Below are 14,271 nucleotides of genomic sequence, written 5' to 3'. Positions count from 1 at the left end.
TTGTCGACCAATGATTTATCTTTGTCTAGATAGTGATATCTCTATATAAATATTACTTTTTGCTATATTAGTGTATAAAATTAATATGACCACACCCAGAACGATAGCTCAAAAAGTATAAAGAGGTGCTTTAGAAGTAGGAGTGAAAAAACTTATAAGTCATATCACGATTTTTAATAAACAGATAGGAGTGCGCATGAAATCATATTCGCACGTGACATTGAAGCTGCACACAGGCGAGAGTCTTCGTGAGTTATTCCTTTTGCGGTAGTTGAGAGCGTAAACGCCTCTTGCCATAGAATCTGAAAACACTTGGGTTCTGCTAACTATAAGCTATTTTCGAAAAGATAATATACTTTTCGTTATTAATATTGCAACAACATGTATTAAAAGAAAAATTCTAAAATTTAAAATAATTAGATGTCAAAATATTCAATTTTGACTTTCATAGAAGGCACCAGAAATGGTGTGAGTTCAAACTTTACAAGACTGAAATTTCAAAATAAAATTTATACTTTTATTAAAACAATTAACTATATTAAAAAACAACAACAAAAATGGGAAATACCAACAGCAACGTCACTTCCGGTGTGAAGAAGCAGGCAGACACTTCTTCTCAAAAAACTTACACTCTTGTAGATGTCAACGGTGGTGGGAAACTGGTGTCAGTGTTGAAAGAAGCGTCCCAACTTCATAATTATGCTGAGGTAGGTTCATTGTTTTATTTTCCTCTCCTATTGGCACGACTGTTGGAGTCTCCAGTTCTTTTGATACTATTCACATGTGTATAAATTTCGTTCTAAAATAAATCTTTAATAATTTATAAGAAAAAGACTTTAGTAGCAGTTTTGTAGTTTTGAAATTGTTGATAATTGTAAAGTCTCTGACACACAATAATCACTATTTTGTAAAACGTGTTTGGCAAAATCTTTTACTTGTTTGGCAGTTCAGACTTATCGGTCTATTTGAGTCATTTGAAAATTGGTGAAGATTAATAGAAAGTAATTAAAAGTATGAGAAATCTAAAACCAATCATCGATTCAAATTAAACTATATTAAAGTAATCAGCTCTGTTAATGAAATAAAAAGTGAAATATTGGAGTGGTTGAACAGGAAAATTTGGAATGTAAAATATACCACAATAAAGATACTTTTTATATCTTAGTGATAAAGTTTCTGCATACTGTCAGTATCGTATTTTCTATATGTAGCATCTTGCAGCTATTAATGTGCAGTTGACAACATAAAGAGATTGACAAAGTGAGTAACTTATGATCCTTTACAATTTGCCTATGGATGAATCTTTGAATAATTTTCAAAGTGAAAGATGCGCTTAGAATCCTAGGATATAATTCACTGTTTTTCAATGAGTTCTTTCTAATAGGTTACAATATAAGACTGATATAGTTATTTATCATATAAAAAACATTATTTTGAACATGGTATATGCTTTTTTCTTATGAAATTTAACTTAAAATAGCTTTAACTAATTTGTTAACTAAATCATTAAATTTATATTCATGTGAAAGGGAACTCAACATATATAAGTCTGAGATCACTTACTGATATGTTCATGGCGTTCATAATAAACATTATATGCAAAGCCATTCTGAAATGTTGACTTTCCCAGTTGAAGTGCTTGTAGAGTGTGAAAAATAACCTGAACTCATGTCCACAAAACATATCGTTATCAAAAGTAAAATATTTCTGATGCGTTGGTTTACCTAACAATCAGTTTGAATCCAGAAAGGAAAAACAGCTTTTCTCTTATTAATTAAACCTAACAAACGTTCAGTGTAACAACGATGATTTATTTTGTAGTTAGGCAGATAGCTACATAAAGGGCTATCTGTTGTCTACCCACCGCAATAATATAACAACAATTCATCTATCTGAAAGCATTGGAAAATGCTTGGTTTGGAAAGAGTTCGCTTTTAATTTTCTTGTTACAAATATATTTTATGTCTTTTGTTTCAGATTAGTGGAATATTTGTTCGATGATATTTCAGTTTCAAACTTTACTGAAAAAAAAGTTATGATGTCCAGCTTCAAACTTTGCACTTGACACCTAATTGAGAGGGGAGTTATGATGGCCATTTAACTTTCGTTTTTAACAATTTTTAGTTCTTTATTACGCTAACTTGTCGACCAAACCCTTTGTTCATCTATTTATTGTGGTTGTAGTTTGCTTGTGCGAGCATCAATCAATCACGAATATCACAAGAATTACGAAAAATGCCATTCAAGTTATACAGTGTATCAGTTGATTTAGATGCACAGACTTCAATGGGGATATTTTATCAAATATTAATTGAGCTTGCAGTGGTTAATATTTATTTTGTTTTCTATTGCATTTAAAATTCTAGCTTAAAGCTTAAGCCTGGAAACTGATGCTGGTGCATACAAAGGTGAAATTTGTGATCACCCTGTAGGTAAAGACATGGTGTAAATTTGGATTTTGCGAAGATTGAAGCTGTCAAGAAATGGTGGTCAACTCACACTCTAAAAACAACTCTGAAACTTTCACATTACGAACCAGTTACAACAACTTCTCGACTTGTGCAGCAGTAACAGACGTATAAACATTTTTAATTTGGAGGATTACTCCAAGCTTAAGTTTCAGTTGTTGAAGTTTGGTATGGTTAACCAACCAGTGATGGACTATACAAACTAGGCTGTAAGTTACTTATTTTCACTTCCAGTGATGCTGGTGTTAGAACCGAGATTTCTAAAAACAGAATGATTAACAGCAAATGGCTGTTTACTTTACTTCTACTGGGTGGAGCTACTGCCCAACTGAAAAGGTGTATCTTTCAATAACGTCAGATGCAAGCTGCATGGACACAAACTCTCATAAATTTAATGAGAGCTTCTCCAAATACCCAGAGGTCTAACTCAAGTCATCATCTTATCGAGTAGCAAGTCTCAGAAATTAGTAGTATAGGCAGTGGTAAAAGTGTCATCGTTTGAGGTTCTGAGGAGGACAAGTTTAGAACTAAGGGAAAAACAGTTAAAGGACCCAAACTGGTTGAAAATGCAGCCATCACGAAGCATAACAAAATGATTCAATGTTTACAACCCCACTCTCTGTCAGTTTCGTAGCTAGCTGAAAGTGTAAGATAACATGTTATAATGTTACTATGAGTCACACGGAATGATCCTGCATTTGATGGTGTTCATATTCCTTTGATAGGAAAATCGAACATCTTAACTCACTTTCAGCACCATTGATCACCATAAAATGTTTTGTACCACGACAAGTCTATTTTTACATTGTTCACAGGATGTCTTCTTTTGAAAGCTAGTGCAGACATTACACTGTATACACATCTTAATTACAAGTCCAGACTGCATCATAGTAAGTTGGATCAGCAATCTGTTATTTCACTATTTCTGAGTTATTACGTCAAACAGCTATGAATGGATGGCTAAGCAACGAACAACATATTTTCTTATTTCACAATAAATGCATAGTTACATTCCACACGTTAGATGTTTACTGAGTTGAATTAATTATAGGATTACCTAATGACTTGTGGTTCATCATATCATTCACTGCCTCATAATTTGTTAAAAGGCTGTTGTAAAGCGTTTACCAACCCTGAGCAAAGAGACTGAAATAACCCAGGTGGAGGGTTATGTTGCCAAAGAACAACAATCCACGTGCTGAGAAAAATCTTTTTTTCCTTTTCAACATTATTGCTCATCCACAAAAGCATAGAAGCTCTAGCATGTACATGTCGATTATGGATAGTTTTGATGAACATAGAGCACAAGTTTACTAAGTAGTAGGAAAAATGGTATTACAAAGCGATAATAAAACTGGTTCAGTGAGTGAAACTGGGTATAGTTGTAGTATTCTCCAGCTCCAATCATTTGGTTTTGAACTAGACCACAGGTTTTCATCAAACAACCTAAACCGCTCAACTTCTATTCACCTTGGTTAAACGTACAAGTAACTTGATATAAGATGTTGCTGTGAAGCTGCATAGTTATTAATTTAACCAGAGACAAGCAGAGAGTAAAGATGTTGAAGACAGCACCAAAACTATCCCTAATGTTGAAGACCTAGTTGGAGATTATGAATATTTAAACATCTGCTTAGCAAGATATGAATGAAATCACATCTGGTTTGAATGAATGTGTTACCAGAAAGGTGCATTAGATTGCAAATAATCAGTGTATTGTGGCTGATAGTAGATTCAAAAGGAAGTCAGAACAAGCTAAAGTGACAGTTGTACTATCGAAAGGCTGAAATAGAGTTATTATTCTTGTTTTATGAATACATTTAATACCTGAATATGTCATGTTAACTGAGATAATTATCAAATTATATATATTTTGATAACATGCATTTGTTTCTTTAGATCTAAGAATATCGTAACTTATAACATGAAAAAATGTATTGATTGTTATAGAGTTCTTCATCTTTTTTAATTATATTTGTTTTATTAACATTACGGCTCGTTGGTAAAAGAGTAGCCCAAAAGTTGGCAGTGGGTGGTGATGACTAGCTGCCTTCCCTCTAGTTTTCCCCTGCTAAATTAGGGACGGCTAGCACAAATAGCCCTCGAGTAGCTTTGTGCGAAATTCAAAAACAAACAAACATTTATTAACATTATGTTTGGTTTGCTTGTTTCTTAAGCGCAAAACTGCAAAAAAGTGCTACTAGTGGTCTGCCAACCGATGATCTGGAAACCCGATATTTTGTGTTAAAAGATAACTTGGTCAAAACTAACCCTAACATTGAACACTTATACCCTTGTGCAAATTAATTGAAACAAGACGGAAAATTACGAGTTTTTCAATTTTTTGCGTTTTATTTCTGAGAATCCAAAAATTACTCACAAATTAATACATGATATGACCGCCTTTATTTTTCAGAAGATCATTAATCCGCTTTGGTATCGAGTCCACGAGTTGACTGCAATCTTTACTAATTTTTGGATCACGGTACCACACCTCAATTATGGCCTCAATTAGCTTATATTTCGTAGTACAGTCTTTACCCCGAAGTCTTTCTTTACAAATCGTCCAAAGATTTTCAAGAGGATTTAAGGCCGAAGAGTTTCCAGGCCAGTCCAGCACCTTTATTCGCGTTGTAGTCATAAAATTCTTCACAAGTTTCGATGTGTGGCACGGAGCCAGATCTTGCTGAAAAATGCCAGATCCATCTGGAAATCTCTTTTCCACTTCTGGAACGACTCTTCTCTGCAAAACTTCGATGTACTGTGGTCCTCGCATCATACCTTCTACGATATGTAAGTTTCCGACGCCATAGTAGCTGAAAAGGCCCCAAAACATCTTCTTCAAGGGATGTTTTACGAACTGATTGATGTGAGATTCTCGAAGTTTCTCACCTGGCGATCTGCGAACATGCAGACTTCTTTGACCCTGTACGAAGAAATGTCTGCTCACTGAATAACACCTTCCTCCATTGTTCTTGCGTCTAGTTCTTGTATTTCAGACACCATCAATACCGTTTTTTCTTCATTGAGATGGTAATAAGTTGTTTTTTGACTGGTCTCCTTGCACTTCTAATGCAATTTCAAATGACCTAATATTCCTCAAAATTTCGTCATATATCCCAAAAATAGATCTACCGTACTGCAAAACCCATCTAATGACTCCGTCTGTGTGAAAAAATGACTATTAAAGGAAATCAGCGGGTCCAGCGAGCCTACACCAGGCGCCATGCTGAAAATATTGTAAAATGACCATTTGTTTTAATTAATTTGCACAAGGATGTAGCTTGATATGGATATTTAGCCATTTATTTTAAGTAAGACATGAATAAAACCACACCTGATTTAAGATAATATGCTGCCACAAGAGTCCATTAGATTACAGCTGTATATACAAATTGATAACTATATATAATTATTACAGTGTTGAAATATGATATAATACGTGCACATAAATATGCAAAACTATAAGGTCCCACTAATTACAGATATGTAATGTTAATTTCGAGCCTCACCATTTTGGATCATGTCTATCTGACTGTCCAGCATCTTGACAATAATCTTGCAAGGTAGTTTCCATTGAAATAAAAGGTTTTTTCATAACTATATGATTGCAATTGTTTCCTATAACCCATTGAAACATTTCGTACAGTTTCGAAGAAACCTATAGGTACAGCACATGGCAACTTGGAATGAATGACTATGTCCAATTAGAAAAAAAAAAGGTGTTATATTATTCTTAAAAAATAAAATAAATTTTCGATGGCATTATACAACCTACGTAAAGCAAAACAATGGCAAAATGTAGTTTTGAAACATGTCGTCCAACCGCAACTTACACAGGTCTAAAATGATTTTATTGTCTTGAAAGTTTTACACGCTTTCCGTCAGGTACAGATCTTTCACAAAGTGTCATATGTACTCTTTACATAAGTGAATCATTTTTATTGAAATCGGGTCACATTTTAGTGTGTTTAAACGTTGTCAACCAATAGCTACAGATTTTTAAAAATCAATTACGACGTAAGAGTCATATTGATTGTTCTAGAATCCACGAGAAACACACCGTTAGTATATAAACGATTAACAGGCCACATGACTTGTCATTTCTGGACATAGTTTTGAAACTAAAAAGTATATTTCACAAAAATAATCACGATGAACGATGCATATTCGTTTGACGTCAATGCTCTTCACTTTTCGTCAGTTTGATAGTATGTGTGTTGCTTGTGTTAAACGAAATAATAAAATTTAAGTAAAAATAGTTTTTCTTTCCTGTTTGTAAAAAATCATTACATGAAAGAAAAAATGAATATTATTTTAAATATTTACATAGCTGAATTGTAGAAAATCCGTTACTAAAACCAAAACGTTTATGAAGTTTAAATTCGCTAGCCTGTGATAGCTGTTGTTGTCGTCACTTAAATTGCTAATTTATATATTTAGAATTTCCCTAATATAACCCACTCAAACCTTTGTATTTTACAGAAAAAATTTTAATTGTTAAATAAACACTTTTCAAATGAGAGAAATAACATGACTAACTATTAGTTTGGGGGTTTACTTTTATATTACTTAAAAATTTTAATACGGCATCTATTTATATAAACTTGATATAGCCATGAGTATTTTTTCCATTTTTATTATGTATTATATGTATTATAAATACATATATGTATTTCTATAAATGCTTACACAGCGTTCTGTAAAATTAAAAAAAAAAAAAAAAACAGAAAAGTTAAAGTTTGCTTTCGTAAATAGCCACATAACTTACATATATACTTTGTGGCAACTCAAAGCCTCATCTCCTACCTGAAAAGCAGTATATCTCAATTTATATCTCTATTAAGAGCCCAGAGATCTACTGTGTTGTTTTGTACTTAATTCCAAAACAATCAGTGAACATCTGAGTATAGGAATCAGACGTGTGAGTCATTTATCGATGTTCAAAACAAATAATGTGGTGGATATTTGTTAGTTTGAAGGTGTATCGTGTATAAGTAAAGTCGTCGCTATTAAAAATAATGGATACAACAATTCGTGTTGTGCACAGTTATGTTGTTTTATATAAAGGAATTTATCACTCCATGGTTCTTCAAGCTTTCATGTAACACTAGGACATCAATGTTAAAGAACAGCTTATCTCACAGAAACCAGCTCATTTTTTTTGTTTCTCTATTTGAGAATGATCCAATTAACGTTTACCTTATCCCCATTTCTATGAAAAGCCATTTTAAGTCTAGATAGGAACACATAATATGATGTAATATAAAAAATTAAAATTATTATGCACCATCTAATTTGTTTTTTCAATTATTTTAATAACGAATGTACAAGGGAAAATAGTATGAAGTTTAATATTTAAGATTTTTGTTATTTTTTATCATATGTAATAGAAAATATTTAGTCAGCACGCCGTATAATACGTTTCTGAAATATCAATAATATCCATAAAGCATACTCTGTGATTCAAAAATCAAAACATGTAGCATGCCTGCACGATGTGATTGATTATAACGAATCCCCAAAAACTGGCGAGTGCCACGCCCTCTGCTCTGCCTTCATTTAATGGGACTCGATTATATAAATACATTGTGAAAAATGTAGCAACATTAGCTACTACTAGAAAATGCATAATCTAATATCATCAAGAGCATAATAAAATGAATTTTTAGCAAAACATCTAATTGTAGACAATGTTTTGTAAATTCAATGACTGTAATGACACCCTAAGTAAGAATGTTAGTAAATTAAGGTTTTATAATTTAGTAGGTCCTTAAATAGCAAAATTATTGTAACAAATGTTTTACCAAAAAATCAAATTTTAAAATAACAAAACAGTAACAGCGTAATAGGACATACAACCTGGAAAGAACAAAATTTCAACAGTATATAAGATATTCAGTCTGGAAAGATAAAACTATCAACAATATAATCAGGATACTTAATGTTGAAGGAACAACATATTAGGAGCACAGTACAATACACGTTCTAGAAAATATCAAAAGCGTAGTAGAATAAACAATCTGGAAACTGAGATTGTAGTCATTAGGCATTAACAGAAATATTTTACAAATATATTGTAAGAAACAATGATGAATGTTTTTTAATAACTTAGGGATAATTTTTGGTTTTGAAATTGTGGAATGAAAGCTACTTATTAAAATATACTGAGCCTAACAGACAATTTTCCCAAATGATTTGGTCTACATTATAAAAAAATGTCGTTAATTTATGTTGCAATTACTTTACTTTTTCAATCCTCAAAAATTAAAGATTTCCACGGTAGTTAAGTATGGCTAGCATTCAAAGTGTATCAGTTTAAAATACTTAAAATCGTTGTTAGTACAATACTAAAAACAAATTGACATACAACCAGAAGATAATGTCTGAAGTTTCAACGGCTTAAAACAGCTAATCATTTTTTTATTTTTTACATTTTCCATGGCTTGTTAAGAGAAACTCTTTGTGACTTGTTTAACTTGCCAAAAAATACTATGATCGACTGATAAAATATTCATAATTATTTCATAAAGTAAGATAAATTTATACATTTAAATAAAGACATAGATATACGGGAGGCCTAAATTTAATACAAATATAATACATTACAGAAAAGTGAAAGTTAGCTCGGCTTTATGGTTATAAGGCATAGTTAGTGTCAAAATAATTAAATCTTAAATGTCGTCTAGGTTATTAATGGTAAGATAGTTATTTTTTACTTTGTAATTACACATGATTAAAGTTAGGCTGTTGAAGGTATTGAGTTCCCAGTGCAATTTATCACTTTTGTACAATTACAAATGGTATTGTTTTGGTGACAGTAGTTATAAACTACGTGAAAAGAGTAAATGTACAGTGTTTTTCATAAATTTCCAACGTGAAGTATCTAAGGCATAAAGACAAGTGTCATAACAGGTAGAGCTTCAAGTTTCAGAGGCTTTAAGCCTTATCACACAAACTGGATCGAGGGCAGTTCTTAGTTTCCTGGTATTGTGATTATGTTCGTATGTCGTTAACCACTAAAATACACAATATGCTATCAATGTTGTGCTCACTATGAGTATCAAAACTCTCTATTTGGAGTAATATGCCTTCAACGATCGTCATCACTGGGAGACACGTTCATATGAAATATCTAAAAGAAAGACGCCGCCTACATTTAGTTTGTCCTGACTAGTTGTGACTAAGTCTATCCACATATTTCTTATCACCCTAAAACCGTAAGTCGATCGTACAGAAATTGTCATGTTTTGATGAAAACACTGAACATGAGAAAATCTACCAAACAACTTTCTCGAATAAAACTCTGCATAAATTTAAGGTTCGTTCTATTGTTTCGATAAGTATAATAAAACTCCCAAAATTCTTTGCTATTTTTTCTGGATTCCTAGAGTTTAGTATTATAAATCCATAAACCTACAGCTAACTCACTGGGGGACAGCAATTAAGCAGAAATAGTAAAATAATAATAATATAACAGTTAAACAATAAAAATACAAAGTTGCCAGAAGAACAGATTCCGAAACAAATATGAAAGATACAATTAACATTTCAAAAGAAATTCGATCGTTTTTTATAGATCTACAAAAGATATTCACTAAATAACATGATCGATTGTTATTGTTATTAAGCGCAAAGCTACACAAAGGGCTATTCATGTTCTGCCCACCACGGGTATCGAAACCCGGTTTTGTAGCAGTATAAGTCCACAGAAATATCACTGCGACACTTGGGGGCAACATGATCGAAACAACTAGGATGTCTGTGGTTGTCTGATCAACATTATATTTAAGGATTCAAAGTCATAAAAAGGTAACAACCAGTTTAACGTTTCTAAGCCTTAAAATAATTATACACTTTACTAATAGAAAGATAGGATGCTAGTTTGTCTGTTTGTAGTTAAGCACAGAACTATACAAAGGACTATCTGTGCTCTGCCTACCATGAGTATCGAAACTCATTTTCCAGTGTTGTAAGTCCGCAGACATGCCGCTGTGCCAGTGGGGGGAAGGACGCTATTACCAATAATAGTAGTAACCCAGTTAACCGTGTTTCTCTATGAAACCAAGGGTTGTCGTGCCATATCATTAAATAATTTAAAAAATCTACAATTGAAGAAAATAATCTATGAGAAAACAAATATAGAGCTGACTCACAAGTCAAAAATCAGAAAATGTTGATGAAAAAGAAAATAATATAACATAACAAATACTAACCAATAGATCCATGCGAATCAGTGATGTCGAGAAAACTCACTTGTAGAGAAATATATATGCAAAAACGGCTCGTTTGGGTTGAGAAAATATTTTATATAGAAGAGCGAACAACGTTTCGACCTTTATGTAAAATATTTTCTCAACCCAAACGAGCTGTTTTTGCATATATAGATCCATGCGAAGCATGACTCAGTGGCTAGTGGTTTTTGACACATAGTAAGAATATTGCATTGTTGTTTTCTTGAGCAAGACACTTTACCCTTATTCCAGTCTGCACAGTTTAATATGTGGTTCAACAGGTAACTAAGCCTAAATTGTGATAGATTGGCATCCCTCCAGAATATAGCGGCACCGTTCTCATTAGTTTATGCCATTGAAACAATAGTTTTAGCCATTTAGGTATAACATGGCTTTAACACTTTAGAATTATTTTTATTATATTTGATTACCTCAAAAGATTCACAGATAGCATTACAACTGATGTTTGCAGCTTGTGTTAAAATAGTTTTTTTTTCATTGAATCAACTGTTTACTTTCATTAGTACGTTCACCTAAAGGTAATATTCTTGTGTCATTATTTCAAACGCTTTTTTGTGTTCATTTATTCTGTATTTGAAACTGCTCTCCCATACGTTATGTTTATATACCATTTTTTTCTCATGAAATCAACTTTATCTTCAGTGATATTAAGAATCTCACTAATTTTGTTGAATGGTTTTTATTTTGGAAAAAAATATGTTTTTAGCCTCTTTTGAAAAAACATCAGCATAATGATAGAAATAATTAAGTCATCTACAAAATATTTATTTGGTGAATAGAATGCAAAATATATAATAAATATGAAACTGCCACTCCAGAGTGTGTGCCACACATATTCAGTTTGCACATAACTATGAGTAGACACTGTTCAAATGGTATGTGCCATATATTACCCATGTGGCAACAGGAGGTTAGTTTGTTGCAGTATTTGATAAGATAAATCCGGTGTAAATGCTAATATAAACTTTTTCATTCACCAGGTATATCTCATACAAAACATAGGTTTCAGTTTATGTAGTTATGTGGAACAATACTGTAGTTAGCTTTCATCAATTGACATTCATGTATGGGGAATATAATTATTATTTATTAGTTTCCACAGACTGAAATTCATGTATCTGAAACATTATTATAACTACCTTTCATAGCTTAAAGTTCGTGTAAGTAAGCGGAACATTATTATAATCACCTTCCATAAGTTGAAATCATGTAAATATGTGAAACATTACTATAGTTAGTTACTATACGTTAAAACTTGATATAGAAGCTAATGGAGCTACAGTGTAAGAGAAGAAATAATGATTATCTCTCTGATTTGTAAACCTGAAAATATAAGTGTATACTTTAAATGATTTTTCGATTTAATGTGTTAATGTTTGTGTGTTATCATAGTATTCTTTTGCGAAATCCTGTCAAGAGTTGATAAAAATAATTTATTCTAAATCCACAGCTGTTGTAACTCGTAAAAATAAACGTTAAGGATAGAACGTTTATGGTTAGTCTATAAAAACAGGGTAACTGAAAGCATGTCCTTCTCCCAGTGGCACAGTGGTATGTCTGCAGACTCATATAACTAGAAACAGTGTTTTGATACCCGTGGTGAGCAGAGCACAAATAGCCCATTGTGTAGCTTTGTGCTTAATTACAAACAAAACTGATAACGTAACTGATTGCCTGCAACATAAGCAATGTTATTCTTGTGATGTCTTTCCAGTGAACGAATCTAGAAATTATTACTTTTTCTGCCCCCACTAGTACAGCGGTATGTCTCCGGATTTACAACGCTAAAATCAGGGGTTCGATTCCCTTCGGTGGGCTGAGCAGATAGCCCTTTGTGGCTTTGCTATAAGAAAACACAAAACACATTACTTTTTCCCCTAAGTCATTTACTGAAACTTTAATTTTCTATAACTTCGTGATTATTACTCGATTTAAGTAGAAATCTTAACGATCGAATTTTGTTTTTTTGTTCGAGCGTTGATGATTAGAAATTATGCAGAAGCTTTTATGTTCCAGAAATTAATTTCAAATCGTTACCCAGCCTCACGTATACATCTATAATAAAATACATTCTTTTCAGGGATATTCAAGGGAGGTTTTACAGTTCCAGGAAGTTAAGTTACTTTGCAGCGAACATTATCAGTATAAACCAAAATTTATTTCTGACAAGAAAAATCAAAGTAATTTAATACAATGCATACATATAATGAATTTTTTTTCTTACACGTATAAAACCACTAACTCAATTCTATGGTTCGTAGGTTTCAGAACAAGCAGTTTTTCAAGAAATTTAGCATGGTATTTAAAATAGAACTAATTTATAACCATATTACAGCGTCCATTTCATAGTGATATTACAAAGGTGTGATGTAGTATTATTCAGAGAAATGTTTGAATAAGTATTTCTACATCTGTTTTACGTCTTGATACATACACCCACATATCAGTTTATCACGACTTTTCCCTCGCTCTCCATAATCTTCGCTTTCTTTACAACTAATTCAACTTTTAGCCATCTATACAAACTTCAGCAATCTTTCTTAATGGTAGAATTACCGAATTTCAATTTGATTGAACACAACATCTTTGGAATGAGTTAGAAAGTCTCTTTGGTTATTCTGATCCTATAAATCTGCGCTTGTGTGAAATTTATTCCACTCAGAATTCACAATTTTATCGCAACAAAAGTTGGGTCCACCCATAATGACATGTGTAGACATCACATATGACTATGTGTTAAAATGATGTCGTATGTGTTGACCAGGTGTTTGATACAGTGTTATAATTGTTTATTTTTATACTACAATCACTATATAACATTAACGGTCTGGTATTGGGCGTTCACGTTAATTTACTGGAAGGACAGAAACTAAAACTCAAATTACAGATCAAGTGTACGACTTGCTTGAAGACATAAATCAGAAGTGTGAATTGGTTGAAGTCACACATCGTGAGGGCAATATGGTTGAAATATTAGTAAAGAAACTTTTTTCTTACATACAGAAGCAATGTTTCCATATATTGCAAACAGTAAGATACTGAAGCAAATTAACGGATATTACAATCCCATTACGTCTTTGTCTACTCGATGAATATTATATTAACACAAAAGAACTAGAACGGCTTGTTGTTTAAAACACTCAGCTCGCAATTTGTGGGTTGAGGGTTCGAATACCATCACCGAACACGTTTGCCATTTTTGCCTTGATAGAATTATTATGTGACTCTCAGTCCCAATTTCTGTTGGTAAATAGTAGCTCAAGAGTCGACGGTGAGTTGAGTTTACTAAGTACCTTCTTTCTAATATATCACTTCAAAATTAGGGATGGCTAGTGCAGATAGATCTCGAGTAGTTTTGCGCGAAATTCAACAAATAAACTGTTACCACGACACCTTCATGGCTGTGTTATAGAAGTTTAACATGGTATGATAGATTTAATAAATTTTACTAGCTAGTACGATCTACCAGCTCAGACCATAAGGTTCGTAACACCACAACAGTCCGTGTTTCAGTACTCTAAGAGTCTTATCAAATTCATGTAAAGTAA

At 32.5% G+C, this 14,271-nt stretch overlaps 1 protein-coding gene across 2 annotated transcripts in view; it reads left to right on the top strand.

Annotated features, from left to right (window-relative positions):
• The first annotated feature begins 213 nt into the window (after positions 1–213).
• Positions 214–14,271, top strand: part of LOC143229135 (transient receptor potential cation channel subfamily V member 5-like) — a 100,309-nt gene continuing 86,251 nt past the window's right edge. For both annotated transcript variants that reach the window (XM_076461008.1, XM_076461009.1), the window contains exon 1: positions 214–707. In XM_076461008.1, the coding sequence (XP_076317123.1) occupies positions 558–707 (150 nt within the window). In that variant the 5' untranslated portion in view covers positions 214–557. The remainder of the gene's footprint in view (positions 708–14,271) is intronic.

The sequence above is a fragment of the Tachypleus tridentatus genome, chromosome 10, assembly GCF_004210375.1.
Source record: "Tachypleus tridentatus isolate NWPU-2018 chromosome 10, ASM421037v1, whole genome shotgun sequence".
NCBI lineage: Eukaryota > Metazoa > Arthropoda > Merostomata > Xiphosura > Limulidae > Tachypleus > Tachypleus tridentatus.
Note: the sequence above shows the minus strand (reverse complement) of the source record. Positions and strands in the feature narration are given on the sequence as shown.